The sequence below is a fragment of the Equus przewalskii genome, chromosome 10 (genome assembly GCF_037783145.1).
Source record: "Equus przewalskii isolate Varuska chromosome 10, EquPr2, whole genome shotgun sequence".
Taxonomy (NCBI): Eukaryota; Metazoa; Chordata; class Mammalia; order Perissodactyla; family Equidae; genus Equus; species Equus przewalskii.
The window spans coordinates 4,456,798-4,476,651 of NC_091840.1; the positions used below are offsets into that span (position 1 = coordinate 4,456,798).

A 19,854-nucleotide genomic window follows, 5' to 3' on the forward strand; every position below is an offset into this window, starting at 1 on the left:
AGCAGAGTGTGCGAACTTAATCGCTCAGCCACGGGGCCAGCCCGTTCAGCTTTTTAAAGTTGTAATTTTCTCATTCCTGACCCTCACTCACTTAAAACTGAAAGTCCGTTAAACATTAAAGAAGATTAAATTCACAGTATTTGCAACATTTTAGGGTTTAAAAGATGAGTTTAAAACTAACATTTAAGAAGTAGCTTTTTTACTTCTGGTATTACATGTAATGACCTAAAGAAATTTTATGGCACGTTATTCTCTTACGAGAAAAATTTACAAGTTGCAAATATATACTGAAAAATTATTCTTATCTTTGACCAACCATCAAAGGCACAGATCTGGGCAAAGAAATGAGAAGATGGCAGATTAAACAGGTACAGATAAAGTAATAACTAGAGAACTCAGACATTTCCCAGGTACCATCTCATGAGCTGAGAAAGAGGCGAGGCATTTGCCTTAAAAGATGGGAACAGGGCTGGCCTGGTGGCGTAGTGGTTGGGTTCATGCACTCTGCTTCGGCGGCCTGGGGTTTGAGGATTCGGATCCTGGGCATGGACCCGTGCACTGCTTATGGAGCCATGCCGTGGCAGATGTCTCACATATAAAATAGAGGAAGATGGGCATGGATGTTAGCTCAGGGCCAATCTTTCTCAGCAAAAGGAGGAGGATTGGCAACAGATGTTAGCTCAGAGCTAATCTTCCCGGAAACAAAACAAAACAGAAAAAAGCAAGGGTGGCTCCCACAGGCACACTGACTGCAAGGGTTTTTCAAAAATTCTTCCTTCTTCCTCTGCCCAGTCCTGTTGCCATAGCATCCTGATCAGGAACTGGCACCTGATAAGGGTACAAATGAAACTAAATAAGGGTACCTAATGAATCCAGAAGGTTATGGCATCCATACCTAGAAGCACAGAAGTTGTCATGGGACCATGCAACAATAAGGATCTCCCCACTCTCTTGTAAGAAAAACACTTTATGTTACATATGTAAACTTCATTTTTCCCAATCAGCCCACATTCTGACCATTTTTGGTGAGAAAGACTGCGCCTAAGCTAACATCTGTTGCCAATCTTCCCTTCTTATTTTCCCCTCTCTCCCCAAAGCCCCAGTATATAGTTGTATATCCTAATTGCAAGTCATTCTAGTTCATCTACGTGGGATGCTGCCACAGCATGGCTTGATGAGTGGTGAATAGGTCTGCACCCAGGATCCGAACTGGTGAACCCTGGGCTGCTGAAGTGGAGTGCACAAACTTAACCACTACGCCACTGGGCCAGCCCTCCACATTCCGATCATTTTGCTTCTGCCTATAACCTCACTTGAGACTTGATAGTCATATTGCTAACTCGTATCAGTTGTAATGTTCATATATATACAGTTTCTCACAGATAGAAATGAGAATGTTTTAAATACTGAAGAACAGAAGGCATAAAATGAAAATAACCATAGATTTTAAATTATTTGGTTGCAATACAGATATTATGATCTCAATTATAAAATTTATTAATTTTCTGACTAAAAATAACATGAAATAAGTTCTTTGATGCTCTCTATTCTAACAAGATGCAATAATACTGAGGTGACAAAAGGACATGCAACTTATGAATTACTTAAATTACAAGTTCTATGCTGAGCCATCTATTATGTAAATCACAACAGGGAAGTTAGCTCCAACCAGTTATTGTCGACAACTCCTAACTGTAATATTACCTAAAATTACACAGAAAACAATAATGTATACTGGGAGAAGTACTTTCACAAACTGAAGGTATGAAATTAAATCTGGAACATTAACATAGCTGATAAAAATAATGAATGTTTTTGGAAGATAAAACAACTTGGGTGTTACCAAAGGCCCATCAGCTGTAAAAACACTGACTGATTGCAGGTAATTAAGTAATGAATTCACCTGAAATTTGTCATCCTTATATTTCCATCTCTCTGAAAGGCAATACTATAAATTATTTAACTAAGTCAAAACTAAGAATAAATATTAAGACTTTGGTAATTATAATTAATTGATTTTTATAAAGAGTTTTTAATTCCTGTTAAAGCAGCAGAAACGTCTACAGAGTATTTTTATATAGAAGGCAAATGATTTCTAAGGAGCATGTTTCAAAATCTTAGAAATAAATGGATGAATAATTGCTTACTCAAAAATCAAGAAAACAATATTTCCATTTTAAGTTGATCTCTGGCAAGAAAATAATTTACTTACAATGCCGAACTAACATATACATCAGAATGTGTGTACTGCTGGACACACGGAAGGCTCTACGAGAGATGCTGAAACTCAGGCAGACTAGACATTTTTGAGGCAAAGCAAATACTTTCAGTAGACAGAAAATAATTTTAAATACATACTACTAAAATCAATAATCCTCCCAGTGTTTAGTGCTTATTGCTGGAGTGAATCTGGTATTGTTTTTGTAAATAATTTTATAGAGGTTCCCTTAAAGTTGGGCTTAAAGAGGCAGAACAAATTTCTGCCTTACATTTAAAACATTGATATTAAAATTCCAAAAGCAGTCCTTCAAATACTACTGCTTTTGGGAAAATCTTTCTGCACCGTGGGGTTCAGGAATCGTCATCTCCCTTCTTCAATTGAACAAATACAGTGTTGGGAATAAAACAACAATAGTAATGAAATGCCACCAGAACATGTAGTTTTCATTCAATTTTAAATATACATTCTTCATCACTCTATCAGAATGAAGAAAACAAAGTGTCTACGTGGTGTACACCCAGAAGACTGGATAAAAATGAACACGAAGCAGATAGAAGGCCAGGAAACACAACCGCGGGCAGGAGAATCTTCACCCGCCGTAAGGATTCTCATCTTAAGCACCCCCGAGAGTCAAGCTGGGAGCTGGCATTGGTCCTTCCGGGAAGCGAGAAGTCAGGGCTAGCCTGTTCCATGGGTGCTACTTGGACAGTGGCCTAAGCATGACAGGCAGTTCATTTCGGGGGGGGAAGAAAGGTTCAGTTAAAAAGTGGCCAACTATAATCAAGTGAAGGAAAGAGAAAGAGAAAGGACTAAAAATTCAGTTGACTAAGGATCTGAGTGCTTGCCAAGTGTTCTGCAGTTTTAGGTACTGACTTAAATATTAATGTGATGGGACTTTGCTCACCTCAATGGCCTTTAAACATAATGTTAATTTATTATAATGCCTTCTTGGCCACTAGCTCAGAGAGGGACAGCATAATTGGTCCATAATTGGACAGCTGCAGCAACAATTAATTTTTCATATTTGAAATCAAGACAGGTACTTATAAAGTGAAGCTTATAAAGAAGAGTTTGCTCACCCAAACGGCAAAGTATCCTATCTTTCAGAATGCCTTGTCTTGTGGCATTTATTTCACACTTTGTTACAAATTCAGGGGACTCTATTTGAGGCTGACAGGGGTTCTTTTCAAAAACGGGCCAGGTGACCTTGAGCTGCACGGCGACCTCTTAGAGGAGTTTCTTTTTTTTTTTTTAAAGATTTTATTTTTTTCCTTTTTCTCCCCAAAGCCCCCCGGTACATAGTTGTATATTCTTCGTCGTGGGTCCTTCTAGTTGTGGCATGTGGGACGCTGCCTCAGCGTGGTTTGATGAGCAGTGCCATGTCCGTGCCCAGGATTCGAACCAACGAAACACTGGGCCGCCTACAGCAGAGCGCGCGAACTTAACCACTCCGCCACGGGGCCAGCCCCTAAAGGAGCTTCTTTTGCCTGCTTTACTGGGACATTACAGAGGGCAGGTATGACAAACAGAAAAAAAAATCTTATTTAGCTTTTATTTTACTGCATTAAAACAGATTTTAAATGTGCTCTTTTTTATTGATATGTAGGGGGCCAAACCGTACTTTTAGCTGTCTTATTCAGCTTGAATTGAAGGCACCTGAAGTGAAAATGTTCATGTGTGCACCCATGACTTACACTGACAGGGATCGCCTCCTCCCTCTTTAGCAGGACTTCTGATTCCCTGCTCCTCCTCCAACTCCAGCCCCACTTACCAAGCCCCTCAAAACATAGGAAAGGAAAAACACCATAACCAAACCCAAACTCAAGAAAAATCCTATGTCCACAAAAAGCACAGATTGCTCAGATCGGTCCTCTCTTAGCAACTACTGAGGGCTGCTTAAATCAGACTCAGGCTGGCTGGAGAGGCCGGTGAGACTCATTTCGGAAGCAGCAGCGTGAAGAGCTGAGCTCTCACAGCGGCTTGCCGATTTACTTCATCCGCAGGTGACTCTACTTTTTGGTAATATTTTGACACGAATGGATGACAAAGGAGGAGGTGAGCTTCCAGGACAGCGAGTCCTGCAGGAAGGACCACATTCTCCAGCTTCTGCTCTTGAGGAGACTTAGGGAAATGACATACATGTTTTATCCACCTAGGCAGAGGATTCCTAATCCCAATTTTTTCCAAGTTTTAGTTCAGTGAATGGATGACATGCCACTTCCATGATTAGCGTAAGGATCTCGGCCTTTGTTATAATATTTGTGCCAGAAAACTATGACATAAATATAATGTCACTAGATTAAATGCCCAAACGCAAAGTAAAGCTTGCCTCTGGCTGAAGCCTTCTCTCCCTTGCATGAGACAACTAGTGATTATCGGACAGCTGAAGTGCTTGGAGATGGCTAGACATTCCTGAGGAGCTGAGGAGGACAGGTAGTAAAATGGATTAAAAAAACTCTGGAATAAGGGGCTGGCACCGTGGCCAAGTGGTTGAGTTCGCGCGCTCCGCTGCAGGCGGTCCAGTGTTTCGTTGGTTCGAATCCTGGGCACGGACATGGCACTGCTCATCAAACCACGCTGAGGCAGCGTCCCACATGCCACAACTAGAAGGACCCACAACGAAGAATATACAACTATGTACCGGGGGGCTTTGGGGAGAAAAAGGAAAAAAATAAAATCTTAAAAAAAAAGCAACTCTGGAATAAGATCCACATTAGTAGTATACTTCTGGTTTTCTGACTGGCAGATGGTACTATTATTTCACTTTCACCCACTGTTGGAAGACACAACCCCAGGGAAGACTTCACGAACCCGCTACGTCACTGGTTTAGCTTGGACCAAGTCCATGGCCTTCATATCTGACTCCAAATTAACTGTACAGTGACCTCTCTGCCCCCACCCTCATCCCCTTCAAATCATCTGAACATTTTGGTGAAACCTGACAGAGTTGGGAGATGAAAGAAGCCACCTCTGGAGGTTCTCCCTCAATCTCATCGTCAGATTCCGAGTCTACTGAGAGGCTCTGTTATTCATCTAAAGTTTTAATTAATATTCAACGTTCTCCTGTGTCCGCAAACTGATTTCTAAGTGTCCCAGAATATTCATTTCTAAGTGCACTAGATAATCAGGCTGCTAAGTATTTTTAGGATCTGCTTTTATTCACTCACAAACGTAAGTCAATGCTTTGCTTGCACTTTCTCACTTTTGGCCACATCTCCACTAGTTGTCAAAAAAACAGACTGGTTCTTCAGTGACTTAGTAGCACCTTGCTACAGCAAGGGACAGGCTAGCAGGTCTTGCACATTTGGCTCAATTCACACTAGGTCACCGGGGCAACGTCAAAGAGGAGGGACTGCCCGGGCCAGCCTACACAACTCAGCCCTCTCCGTTAACTACAACCTCATGAGTCCTTCTCAGGCAGCTTACCGTCTCTAATCAACAGACAGGCAGCTCTAGATTATCACTATGTTCCACCTCCAGAATGGGTTTGAACCAGATCCAAATAATCCAGTTTATGAAGCTACACTGCATTTCCTAAATTAATAGCAGTTTTCCTCAGGCTCATCAGAAAACTAATTAATATCAATACAACTAGGATGACACAAACATGATTGTCCCTTAGCTTTTACTTCTATAAAACTGGACACATGAGGGCCAGGCCGGTGGCGCAGTGGTTAGTTTGCAAGTTCTGCTTTGATGGCCCGGGGTTCGCTGGTTTGGATCCTGGGTGCAGGCATGGCACCGCTTGGCAAGCCATGCTGTGGCAGGCGTCCCACATATAAAGTAGAGGAAAATGGGCACAGATGTTAGCTCAGGGCTAATCTTCCTCAAAAACACAAACAAACAAAAAAAAACCTGGACACATGAAAAAACATGTAGTTGAGAAACCATATTTTGTAACAGAGATCAATACCCTTAAATGGTAATGATCCACAACTTAAAACCCAAACTCTGAGATAAGTGAAAATCTTGTAAAATCAGCATAGGTCAATAGCAAAATTGCAGAATGCTTGTAAAGACCAACTGTGTAAACAGCAGGAACTTCAGATACTCACCAGGTGTACCACTCGGTTTGGAGCAGAGAATTCCTTTCTATTTATGAAAACCAGTCTGGGTAAGTATTCAAGCTACTAGCTCACTCACAGCCCAGCGGGTGCTGTTACTACTGCTCCCATCACTGATCAGGGCTGCCCAGCTAGCACAACGCCCACAAGGAGGGCCAAGGGCTGACATTTGTGATAACGAATGCAGAGGACCAAACGGAACCAGTGCGTTGTGACTGCTACGAAGGGAACCGGTGTGAAGGCCTGACTGTCCCTTCCACCGGCTCAAAGACTCGCTTGCGCTAAGAAGCTGGGCAAGCGATAGGCATAGAGCACCTGGGATCACTGAGGGTGATGAACTCTGCTCTCAGTGCACAGGGACGCTTGGCTCAGGCCTGAGATTTGAATATCACACGTAATGTAGGGCAGGGATAATGCCTCAGTGCAGCTACTTTGTGTCATGAGAGAAAAAGAGCCTAATAATGAAAAAATCACTCAGTAACCCCATCATACGTTGTGCAATACACTTGACCTAGTTTCTGCATAGGGGCTTAGTGCACAGAAAAAATCTGTCTAACTTCTTGTTTGTCTCTGTTCAGTGGTAAAACAAAATCCACCACTGCTTCTCCACTACCAGACGACTACAGAGATGACACACGTGCCTAAGGCCCGGGGGCTGGAGGGAAGAAGAGGACATGGTAACGCAGGTGATGGAGCACAGTGTCCTTCCTCTACGTTAGGTGATAACAAGTGCAATTTGCTAAAAAAAAGTTATCTATAATATTCATATAAAAAAGAACGACGTGGGCCCTTCTAACTAAACAGGAACGTGCTTATCCAGGGACAAGTCCCAGTAAGAGCAGATTCTAAGGATAACATATCAAAGAGGAAAAAAATCACAAATGCAACGTGGTGCCAATCTCTGTGGGGTGTCATGGATGTAATATTTTAGAAACAGGCAAGCTACACATCACTCATCTGAGACCATGCCACCTCCTCACCACATGCGTGCCCTCAGTAAGCTACTTCATCTCCCAGGTTTCACCTGTAAAATGAGGCCCGAGGGCGAAGGATTACAGAAGACGCGTGACGAGAGGCTGCACGTGCTCACCCAGCACTGTCAGCCCACACTTAGTGCCAGGACCCCACGCAAGCAAAAGGGTACACTTTCCCAGAAGATGAGCAGGAGAAGGAGGGGACTCCAGCTGTGACCCATGAGGACAGTCGTGGGTGGGTGGCACCTGATAGCTACTTGTAACTATTAACTCTTCTCAGAGAACTTTGTGCATACGGTTACTACAATGCTAATCACACCACTAAATTTTATATTACTGGCCTCTCCCACTGGACCATACCATGTCTTATTGTCTATATCCCTTCATTTTTGGCATTAATTACCTCTCTTTCTTCTTGCTTCCTCTCTTTCCCTCAAGTACTTTACAAAATTTAAGTGCCTAGAAATGTCAGTCATATATTAGTAAAAAAGCAGGAATCACAAATTCAAATACCTCAGGGAACCAGCCAGTTAACGTACACAGGCCTGTAAACATGGAAGAAGAGCGAGAGCACAGGCTTGGTGATCAATGGCTACTGCTCAAAAGCCTCAATGCTGGGACACAACATGGGGTGGTGGGGAGTGTGGCAAACTGGAAAGCAAAGGCCCTATCGAGGTAGCCACTCGAGTTGATTGCTGCCATGCGAATGCAATGTGTCAGACCATCCAGGTTTCCAAAAGAAGCTAGAAATCTAGAACTTTATATAAAACATTTTCATTACAAAACATTTATTCACATGAAAAATGTGGGCCAAAAGGCACATTTGTGGGACCAGGTACAGCCCAAGGACCATCAGGTTTTTACCTTTGGTTTGGTGACAGTGAAGTGTATGTAGAGGCTGAAATAGTCTTGAGCGCCTTAAAGGATTTCTGACGTGGTGGCTCTGAGATAAACGCGAACTGCTGAGGACTCTGAGAGGAGGCTGGAGGGCTGTGGGGGCTCTGGAGGGCAGCGGCGTTTGAACTGAGCGCAGCCCTCCTTGCCCCCAGCTGCTGGGCGCTCACAGTGAAAATCAGACAGCCGCCCACACGCCCAGGCTGTCCTGTGCGAGATGACAACCCCTGCACTCGCCCATGGCACTCCTGACTCCCCTCCCCGCTTCCACTCTCCACAGCACCCTCACCACTGGACACACTGCCTGCATACGTGCCAACACATGCAGCCTGGGCTCCCTTGCTGGACTGCTTGCCCCAGCAGGGCAGGGATTCTGTTTTGTTCCCTGCTGTATTTCCCAAAACCAGAGTGCTGCTGGGCACACAGCAGGCCCCAATAAACACACACCGAATAAACCAATGTTTCTCCACCGTGGGACTGTGCATTCCACCTAGCAATCCTTCAGGAGCCCCTGGTCAGCTCTCTGTTCCATCTTCTACATGGACTAATGCAACTTCGCCTCTGCTCACACCTTGGCCCCTCCCCTCCCCCTCTCCACTCTAGGCTGGTGTCCTGAATGCTCTCAGAGGAAACAGAATACCAGAAGGTACCCCTTACCCTCTGACTGCAGACAGCCTGGGCCACTCTACAAGACAGACGAAGTGCCCTCTCTCTGACTGGACAAAGAGATTGCCTCCTTTTGCATCCATTCTCCCTCTCTAGATGCTTTTTTTCTATCAGCTTTTAAACATGCTCAAAACTCTACCATCTTAAACTTTCTGCTCTTGACCTTGCCCCTCTACTCATCACCACTCTCCCATAGCTGTACCTTCAGCCTTATCTCTGGCTGAGACCCAGACTTCCATACCCACCCTCTGTTGTCATCTCCATGGAACATGTGCTTCCTGCTGTCTTCCCAGATGAGGCAGAGAATGACACAGTTATCAGCCCACTTGTCCAAGCTCTGAACTCTCTTCGCTCATCTTTCTTCTTTGCTCACACATCCAAACAGTTTCCAAGTCTCGCTGCCATCTCCATCTCCAACCCCCTGCCACTATTCCAATCCAGGCTGCTACCATCACCACCAAAACATTGGTTGAGCTCAGATCCTCTTCTCCAGTTTTGCTTCCCACTGATCCATTCTTAATTTTATAGCTGGAATGACTCTATGAATAACTCTGGTCATTTACTCTGCTTAAATCTTCTCCCTGGCTTCCCAGACTTTTGGATACAATCCAGCTCCTTCATATGGCCTAAAAGACCTTGTGTGATCTTGCCCTGGCCCCTCTCTAGCTTCTTCTCTCTGTAAGGCCTTCTCGTCACTCCCACCACTCACCCCAAGTGCCAACCACTCTGCACTTCATTTTGTTCCTCAAATATGCTACCTCTTCTCTTTGCCTCTAGGCCTTACATGCTAGTCTGTCTATCTGAAACATTCTTCTGTACTGTTATCCAACATCTGTTTACCCTGACCCCTCATGATCAAAATCTTGGTTAGGTGCCACCCTATATGCCGTCCCTTCCTGGTCACAACTGGCTGGCACCATCCTCTAACTGTCTGGGTGCTTGTCTTTCTGTCCAGGTGGTGGTTCAAGGAGGGCAGAGCTCCTGTCTTCTACACTGTCATGTCCTGAGCACCTGCCTGCTATGCCCAGCACACATTCAACAACGTATTTCGAATGAGTGTATGCCAAATAAAAAGATCCAGGTACCAGTCCTAGAAGCATTACCGTAGATGGGGGTGAGACTACGAGAAACCTTACAAACTAGAGCTTTGTCTGTGATCATAAATGATGCGATTGAGGACGCTCAGAGGTGGAAGCTGGATCAGAGGCAGAAGAATGGAAGTAACCAGCCTCAATTTGGTTTCCGATGGAGTTCTGGTACAAGGTAGTGGGGGTGCACAATAGATTCTCTACTCATATCTGTTTCAACGATGTTTGATAGTGAGAATTTTTTTTTTGGGGGTGAGGAATTTTGGCTCTCAGCTAACATCTGTTAACACTCCTCCTCTTTTTGTTTGAGGAAGATTGTCACTGAGCTAACATTTGTGCCAATCCTCCTCTGGGCTACGTGGGATGCTGCCAGAGCGTGGTTGGATGAGTGGTGCTGGGTCTGTGCCTGGGATCCGAATCTGCGAACCCTGGGCCGCCCAGGTCGAGTGTGTAAACTTAACCTAGGCACTTTTTTTTTAACAAATCCCTGCACACAACAGAATCAACAGGCACTTGGCATCCATTCCACTGCCTTCTGTGAGCCTTCCTGTATTACACAGGCCCAAAGTTAAAAAGCTGCACTTTTCAGACTCCCTTGTAGATTGGGTTCTGGATGCAGATTCGGTTCCATATATAGATGACTGAGTGAGTGACCATGGAGAAAGGACTCTATCCTTAGTCTTGTCTTTATTGCATGTTTATAAAATTTAGGGAAGGCATAAAACTGAAAGGAATAATTAATACGCTGATTATAGAATCAGGGTTCCAAAGATCTCAACAGTCTGGGGCACTAAGTTCACAGGGAGAAAGTTCTACACTTGGGACCAAGCAGCCAATGCACCAGAATAGTCCTGAGTGACGAGGGCTTCACAGTGGTCTTAACAAAAAGACTTCAGATTTTAAGCTCAACTGAAGAAAAATAGTGTGACAAGGCTCAAGAAGGCTAAATGAAACTTAGAACGTGTTACTAGGAGTACGATTTTAGGAGTGAGGGAGGTTATAATCTCAACTAATTCTGCACTGGGTAAACCATACTTATAGTAATGACATCAGTTCTGGGCACAAGGACCCTCACAAGCTATAACTTTTCCAGATGACAACAAAAAGGACTTAAAACGATGAGGAATAGCTGTGGGAGCTAGGAATGTTTCCTGGAGAGTGGGCAGACGGGACATGGTAACTATACGCACCTGGATGAAGACCTGCAGTGTGAGAAGAGAAATTAAGCCTTGCTTTGCACTGTCCCAAAATGTTATGAGCAATTAAAGAAACTGCAGGGATGCTGACTGATGCTCAGTCTAAGAAGGACATAACAGCCAGAGGCGCCAGGAAAGACGGTGCCCTGGGCAGGAGGTGGGGGGCTTCCCCGGCACTGTGTGTGCCTTTATGCAGAGGCTTCTAGTTGCCTGAGTATGTAGAAGAGAGAAGGCCTCCCTCTGGTCCCTTCCACACCTGGGAGCTCTGCGATTTGGTGAACCCAGCTCTCACTTGTCGCTTAGGCAGATTCCGTGTCTGGAGCCCAGTGATGCCCTGTTCCATGGACCAGCATTTTAGTTAGAAATGTGGGGCTATGGTTAGTTCTCCAGTTACAACACCCAGCCAAATTTCATCTGCATCTCTCATGGGCCATGCTGCATGTTCATTTTCTCTGTCACAACCCCCATTCCCTATGGGCAGGCTCTGGTCTGGATCATCTTACCACCTTCTTTCCCACCAGTATCTAACAGAGTGCCTTGCACACAGCAGGAACTCAAAACATGAGTTTAGTCTAACGTCAGGAATTTTCTTTCAATGGAAATCAAAAGATGACTTGTATAATGCCGTTCACATTTTACAAAAACGGTTTTATTTCAGTTAGCTGCCCATCAGAAACACCTGTGAAGCTTTAAAAAACACTTCCCTCCACACCGCCAACACTAGAAATCTCTGAGTTTGACATCCCCCAGCCCCAACAGCTCCCAGGTCATTCTAATGAAAGCCGGGATTGAGAACCACTGGTTTACCTCATAAAGATACCAAGACTTCGTAGTACACGCAAACTACCCTAACGGTTCCCTATCTTTCCTGAAGAGGATGGATTTGTTCTTTCCTCTCCTTTCTACTGAAAAGTGCTTAATATATTCTTTTCTTGGATAGAAAGCTATCAGAGAATCCTACTTTATTTATTCTCTTTGGATAATAGTTAAATACAATATTACAAGGTGAAAGGCACTTAATGTCATTCGCTATAAAAATACTAGTCAGAGTATGTATGGATATGCAATGAGGATAAAGTATTTTTCTTACTTTTAAAGTCACATAAAGTCCCTCTCATACCTGGGCCAAGCAGTGGCGATCGATTCAGCGGGGCGCTGGCCTGGTGTGAGGGCGGTGTCTCGCCCACGTTCGTGCTGTTACTCGTGGTGGTGGTGGTGGTGGTGCTGTTGGCTGTGGTACTGTTCTGGAGGCCTGGGTTGTTTCTATCCCACATGTTTACAGTTTTGTTGGTGTAACTGCTCGGGTCGCCCCAAGCTGAGGTACCATCATCAATTTCCATTTTGCGTCGAATGGATGGAGGAGAAGGTTCTTCCCAGCCCGTGGCCTCACCATTGTCCTTCTGTTTGACAGGGACCGGCCCCCCGATCCACCCTGCTCCTGTCTGTTTAACGGAAGCGGCTCCGCCCCAGTTACCCATGTTGTTGTCTTGGGGCTTGCTGGCCCAGTTCTGTTGGGGGCCAGGTTTTAAAGACTCTCCCCAGTTTGTACCTGGATTTACCTTTGCGTTTGTGCCATTGCCCCAGCCACTGGTCCCAGACCTTGTAGCATCATTCCAACCAGACCCTGACCGATTACTGTCGGCATCCCATGCAGAGCCAGCTTTTTTCCCATCCCCCAAGTGTCCAAGGACAGAAGATGAATCTGCCCAGTCTCCCGCTCCTGCACTCCAGGCTGGATTAGCTTTCTGTCCATCTCCCCAGTTCTGAGATTTGGATTTTTGAGGCTCACCCCAGGTGGGTGACTTGTCCTCCTGATTTATGGTCCCACTCCAAGCGTGGCCACTCTTGGCAGCAGCAGCATTATTAACAGCAGTAGAGCTTATCGAGTCCCCCCAAACCCCTGGGCCATTTGGCGCTTTGTTGCTGCTGTCTCCCCAACCTGTGTTTGCTGGCACAGCAGCAGGTGGTGAGCTGACCCACCCAGATACTGAAGAGGTATTTGTACTGTTCATGATGGACCCATCGTTCTTCCCCCCTGAGTTTGAAGGCTGAGTAGCTGCACAACCCCAGGCCTCTGTCCCATTGTCATTTTTTCTCTCAGACCTAGGGGATTCTTCAAATTCCCAGGCAGTGTTTTGCTTTACTGGAGTCTGTCCCCAACCAGTATTAGACAGAACTCTTGGGTCAAGATCGTTCCTTGGCAATTGGATGTGCCCTTGGTCTACAATCCCTTTATCTCGCCTTCGGCCTTCTGCTCCTTCCCTCCCAGTGCTTCCTTCATTGTGACTGCCAGAACCATCACTACTTCCTTCACTTGCTGTAGTTCCAGAAGATGCAGCTTTGGCCCAAGAGTTCATGTGTTCACTGCCGGGCTGCATGGCAGGATTCTGGCTGCTAACACTAGGACTATCCCACCCTGTTGATCCTTTCCCATTGATGTCACTATTGGAATGCTGGTTTGGGGGCTTTCCCCACTCTCCATTCACACTGGTAGAGGTGCTTCGGCTGGGGTGGCCCCAAGCTCCCGAATGGATATTACCTACGGCATTGTTGCCACTGCCCCTTCCCCAAGCGAGGATTCCAGGACCAGCAGGAGGTCCCGAATCCCAAGCGTTTCCTCCATTCCCTTCCTTTTGCACAGCACTGCTGGATCCATTTTGTTTAGCACTTAATGCTGAGTTCACAGTGTCTCCATTCCCCTGATTGAACCCAGAATTGCTATTTCCTGTGGCAGGGTTAGCTGGGGATAGTCCCCACACAGAACTGCCGATTCCTTCACCACCGCCCCCACTGACTTGAGAAGCTGATGATCCGTTAGCACCAGGAAGGCCTTGCAGGTGGGGTGGGATGATGGCGCCCATACCAACAGCCATGCCCCAGTTTGGCAGTCCATTTGCCTGCATTGCATTGCTAGGGTTTGGTGGAGGGTTCATGGGCTTAGTGTTATTTGGTCCATCAGTGTTAAGGTTCTGAGGTTGTACGCTGAAAGACACATTCTGAGAAGTGGACGTTTGTGGCTCTGTGCTCTCTTGTGGCAGCAAGTTTCCCCAAGCACCCAAAGTGCCTGCTGGGTTCCCATTGTGGTTGCCCATATTTTGGCCTACGGCACTGACTGGACTGCAAATACTGGAAGAGTTGCCTGTCGCCACAGCTCCTTCATGTCCAAGCACAGGCCAGGCAGCTGGGTTGGCATTAGGATTAAGGTTAAGATTAATGCCAGCATTGGAGTTGGAAGCACCCCAGCAATTCTGACTTCTCCCATCTCCGATCATGTTGTCCATTTTCCCATCCCCACCACTGAGAGAGCAGTGAGGCAGGCCGGAGCTGGAGCCTGCAGCTACGCCCCACACCCTGGCTGCACTTCCATTACCGTTTGCTCCCCCTGCTCCAAGGGCACTCTGATTCGAAGGGCTTTGGACGAGTGCGCCATTGGTGCCATTATTGCCATTGGTCTTCTTAGTATGTCCAGTGAAGTTGCCCTGGGCACTCCCTGTAGCCATGCTACTGTTCTCTGAGCCACAGTTGGAGGCAGAGTCAGTGTCTGTAGTACATTCTGAGGCAGATTCAGTCTCTGTTCCTGTGATGGAAGGCCACGCCTCCTTATCAGTCCTGTCTATTGTCACTTTATCCCAGCTGCGGGTGGCTTCGCTTCTGTAAGTGGGCTGCTGTCCCCAGTGGGAAGTTTCATAATGATCTGCCAATCCACTGTGACTGAGATCTGAAAAAGATGAAGCAAATTCAAAATTAGATTTTCTTTCTATTTGTCAATGAATCAGCTGTTAACTAGTCTTTGGGGGAAGCTCTTTATTTCAAATTTTCAATTCTGAATGACTAATGCTAAAAAATGACTCAAAGAAAAAAACTTTTTGTCTTCTTAATAGCTCCCATTTAAAAAAGAGTTAATGTTTCTAAAATTATATTAATTCTTACTACTACACCACCTTATTACCCCTCTTAAGAAGATTCACAATGCACATTATTAGCACACGAGCATCTCTGAAAGCATTTATAGTAAAGAAAGCTGCTGAATTGGAATGTAGCAGCTTGGAAATTTATGCGACACCTATAAATACTCAGTCTCTTTGGGAAACACTGGCAACAACAGAAAGTTCACTAGGATTCTTGAATACAATTTGCAGTTCTCTTCAAAACTTCTAACTAGAGTTAACAGCATTATATAGAGGCTACACAGCTCATTCTGTAGAAAGGAACTGTAAACGCATTGCAGAGTCATATAACAGAACGATATCTTGGGGGTGGGGGATGAAGGGAGAGAGAGAGAGGAGAGTTATTAGGAAATGCTATCTTATGTCATCAAGGTACAAAGGATTAGAAATGTTTAATTACATTTATACTACCTTATCTGTTATTACCAGCAATTCTGGTTTATCACTGTTTCCTGTGCACTAATAAAGACTATCCTCAGTCCCACATCTGCTCTCGGATCTCTATGCATTTCTTCTACACTCACTTTCTATTTCCTTAAATTAGAGTCTTTCCTTTAGAGACCCCCCAGAAGAACTTTACATGTTCTCTTCCTATAGTATTTACATAAGTTCACTGATGGTCCTTTTAAAGAATCCAGTATTTGGTAGCTGCATTTTGTTGCCTATGGTTTCCTAATTATTTGAGTATTTCTAATGTTGCAACCAAACTCCTATTTAAATAAATTTTCCAACAGACTTTATTAAAAGTATGTATCACTCAAAAACAAGTAAAAGTAATATAAAAAAATTAACTTATACATACAACAAACGCAAACAATTTAGAAATTCCTGACAGAGTTTCTTTAAGTAGTATGATATACAGATAACCGCGATAAAATATTTCTTCTCTTTCAGAAACTTTTCATCAGTATGTTCTTTTCAAATTTATTTTAACAAGAAAAATTGTACTCGTAGACAGTAAAACTGAGTTTCCCAAAGAAAATTCCTTTTAAAGTTTGATGGAGCTAAAAGAAAAAAAGTGAAAGTTTGTAAAGAATTATCACTATCACTAGGAAGAACATACTAAAGGTAACTCCAACCTTAAAAAAACAAAGACAGGATTTTTGTTGCCTGACTTAAAAGGAATACAATGAATCCAGACTTATGCTCTAGGTGATTCTAACCTAAGTAGGTAATTCCAGGTGAATAGTACAAATGAAAAATGAAGATAGGCATCAGAAAACTTTAAGTATCTAAATTACTATAAAACAACCAAGTTTTTTAACCCCAAATATTAGGGGTTGGCTCTGCAACCATGGTTTAGTACCATTTCCCCTGTTGGTTTTGAATATACTATAAAAATTAGCTTATATAGTAACTAATTTAAAGAGATAAATGAGCCATTCATTATTTAACATGGAAAATAAGACCAAGTGAAAAAACAGAGATTATTGCTTGTTATCAGCACGTCTACAATGTTCACCTTCTCAGCTGTCTGGCTTCTCCTGGGGACAGGGTGACCATGAGGCAGGCCACTCAACTCTTGACTAGGACAGCACTCACTGCAACCCACGCCCAGAAGGCAGGAGGTTAAAACCTGGCTTACCAATGCACTCCTTTCCAGGCGTGGGGTATCTTTTGAATACATATTATCTTTTCCATTCCATAATAGCTCACACTGTAAAAGGATCAGCTCCTTGTTAATGGTCTATTTTGAGGGTTTCTGTGAAATGCTTTTTGACTCTTGCTCAGCCCCCAACTGGATGGACTCACACTCAGTTATATGTCAGGTTTGAAAGACGCGTCTCTATCCTTGATGGATAAGAAGGATAGCATTACAAGCTGGCGGAGAAGGGAAGGACTAGCTAATAAACGCTGCTGGACAACTGGCTAGCCATGTGGAAAAAGTCAAAGGAGATTCCTACCTCATATCACACACAAAAATAAATTCTAGACAGATTAAAGACCTAATTATGAAAAGCAAAACTTTTTAAAGCTTAATAAGGAAATACAGGAGACTGTCTCTATGACCTGGGACATTTATCTTCTTACAGAAGACACAAAAAGTTGATAAATTTGACTATGTTAATACTAAAAACAACTGCATGACAAAAGACATATAAAGGAAGCCACAGACAGGAAGAAGATAGGACAAGGATGGTGATCAGAAAAAGAATTCCTGGGGCCAGCCGGTAGGGCAGTGGTTAGGTGCGCATGTCCTGCTTTGGGGGCCTGTGGTTCGCCAGTTCGGATCCCAGGTCGGGACATGGCACTACTTGGCAAGCCATGCTGTGGTAGGCGTCCCACATATAAAGTAGAGGAAGATGGGCATGGATGTTAGCTCAGGGCCAGTCTTCCTCAGCAAAAAGAGGAGGATTGGTGGCAGATGTTAGCTCAGGGCTAATCTTCCTCAAAAAAAAAAAAAAAAAAGAAAAGAAAAGAAAAGAAAAGAAAAAAGAAAAAGAATTCCTACTAATCAATAAGAAAAAGACCAAAAACCCAACAAACATGGGAAAAGGATAGGAACAGGCAGTTTAGAGAAGAGGAAACCCAAACTGCCACTAACACATGAAACAATAATCACTCTCATCCATATGCAAGAAATGCATGTTAAAACAATGAGACATCGTTTCATACTTTGGGTGGTTATTTTCACAGTAAAACTTGAGGATGTGGTTCCTTTTGGGGAAGATGAGAATGGGATTAGGGGTGGTATCTATGACATTTCTAAAACAGAGATCTGAAGCAAATATGGCAAAATATTATGCTAAATCTGTATTGTGAATATAGTTTTATTATTATCCGTACACTTTCTTCTATTTTAAAAATATTTCAAAAAAATTAAAAAATGAAATGTGATCTCAAATGAAGTGACACAGATGGAATCCCAAAAGGTGCCTAAGGTAAGTATCCAGTGCTCTTAGATAGTAGGAATGCAATTAAAAGAAAAGAGCAAATCTTTACTGTGAGAAAAATGTGATAACTTTATGACAGCCAAGAGATTTAGTGCAATTAAAAAAGCCATCTGACAAATCTAGGAGATTGTCAGATGGCTTTAAAAAAAAAAAAAAAAAAAAAGCCATCTGATCACTGAATTAGGTCCAATTTCTGAAGGTGAGTTCCTCGAGGGCACGGACAGTATCTTTCCAGTTTTATATCCGTCATGCTTACCACATTTGGGCAACCAATAAATGTTTCCTGGACACAGAGAAGAATAACCGTATAGAACCAAACCTAATAAGTTCTAGGTAAAGCTGCCAAGCTGCTGCACAATCTGAAGTCACTTCTCAACTCTAAAAAGATAACGCTCAACTACAGAACCCCCAAGGTTCTCAGCTCTCAAATTTATGATTTCTAGAGCTCATGTATTCTACACATTAACATGAGAACCACACACAAAAAACGCCAATCAATATTTTTGGCATAGTCAATCTCAATTACAATATTTAAGCAAAGATTTTTTTTTTATTGTGGTAAAACACACAAGATATAAATTTTCCACTTTAACCCTTTTTGAGTATGAAATTCAGGGCTTTAAGTGCATTTATACCGTGCAACCATCACCCGAACTGGCGCTCTGCACCCATGAAACAGTACCTCCCCGTTTCCCTCCTCCCCCGGACTCTGGTAACCACCATCTTATTTCCTTTCTCTATGACTCTGACTATTCCATGTACCTCCTATAAATGGAATCACGCAACATTTGTCCTGTGTGACTGGCTTATTTTGCTCAGCATAATGTCTTCAAGGTTCATCCATGTTGTAGCACGTGTCAGAATTTCCTTCCTTTTTAAGGCTGAATATGTTCTATTGTATGGATAGAATACATTGTGTGTATTCATTCATCTATCCATGGACAATTCGGGTTGCTGCCATCTTTAGCTATTGTGAGTAATGCCACTATGAACACGGGTGTACAAATTTCTGTTCCAGTCCCTGCTTTCAATTTGTTTGGTATATACCCAGCAGTGGAATTGCGGGATCACACGGTAAACCTATGTTTAATTTTTTGAGGAACTGCCATACTGTCTTCCACAGTGGCCATAGCATCTTAAACATGCCTACCAGCAATACACAAGGGTTCCACTTCTCCATATCCTTGCCAACACTTATTTTCTGTTTTTTGATTAATAGCCAATCTAATGGGTGTGAAGTGGAATTTCATTGTGGTTTTGATTTGCATTTCCTTAATGATTTGTAATGTTGAGCTTTTTTCCACATGTAAAGCAAAGATATTTTTATAATCAAACTTAATTATCCCATTTAAAATGAACAGAATCGAAGAGAAATAACTACATCGTATGGAGATAAAAAAACATAAAGCCCAAAGAGTTTTCAATCAATATTGTAAAATAATTCCAACACACGCCATTGTCCTACTCAGACGACTTTGTTTGGAATCTCCTACAAATACTTATAATCAAAACATAAAACCAGAAATAATACATATGAATACAAAAATGAACCGAAACATTTAATTTTCAACACTATGAGATAGTAAAATGTAGGGGCAAAGTCGTTGCTTATGAGAAAAATAAACAAACCTGGGTCTTTACATTTTGAGTTACATCTCCTAATATTCTACAAGAAACAGTAATTTATAAACTTCTCTATGAGGTGCTAAGAGGCTAAGGCAAGTAACAAATTTAATATAGAAACTAAACCTGAAAAGGGTAGACAGAAAATGAGGAGAAGGAAATGAGGTGGAAAATCCTGAATCAATAATGCTGATAAATGCTTCATGGATAGTCCTCTGCCCTTAGAGCTTTACAACAAAGGGCCAAGGACCAAAAGCTAACATTGGAATTAAGCGGATAACCCTGTG

The 19,854-nt window shown here is 43.3% G+C and overlaps 1 protein-coding gene across 1 annotated transcript in view; it reads right to left on the minus strand.

The window, feature by feature from the left end:
• TNRC6C (trinucleotide repeat containing adaptor 6C) overlaps nucleotides 1-19,854 on the minus strand; it is a 141,419-nt gene that overhangs the window by 38,862 nt on the left and 82,703 nt on the right. The window contains 1 exon segment of the mRNA XM_070559819.1: nucleotides 12,224-14,821. Coding sequence (XP_070415920.1) covers nucleotides 12,224-14,821 — 2,598 coding nt within the window.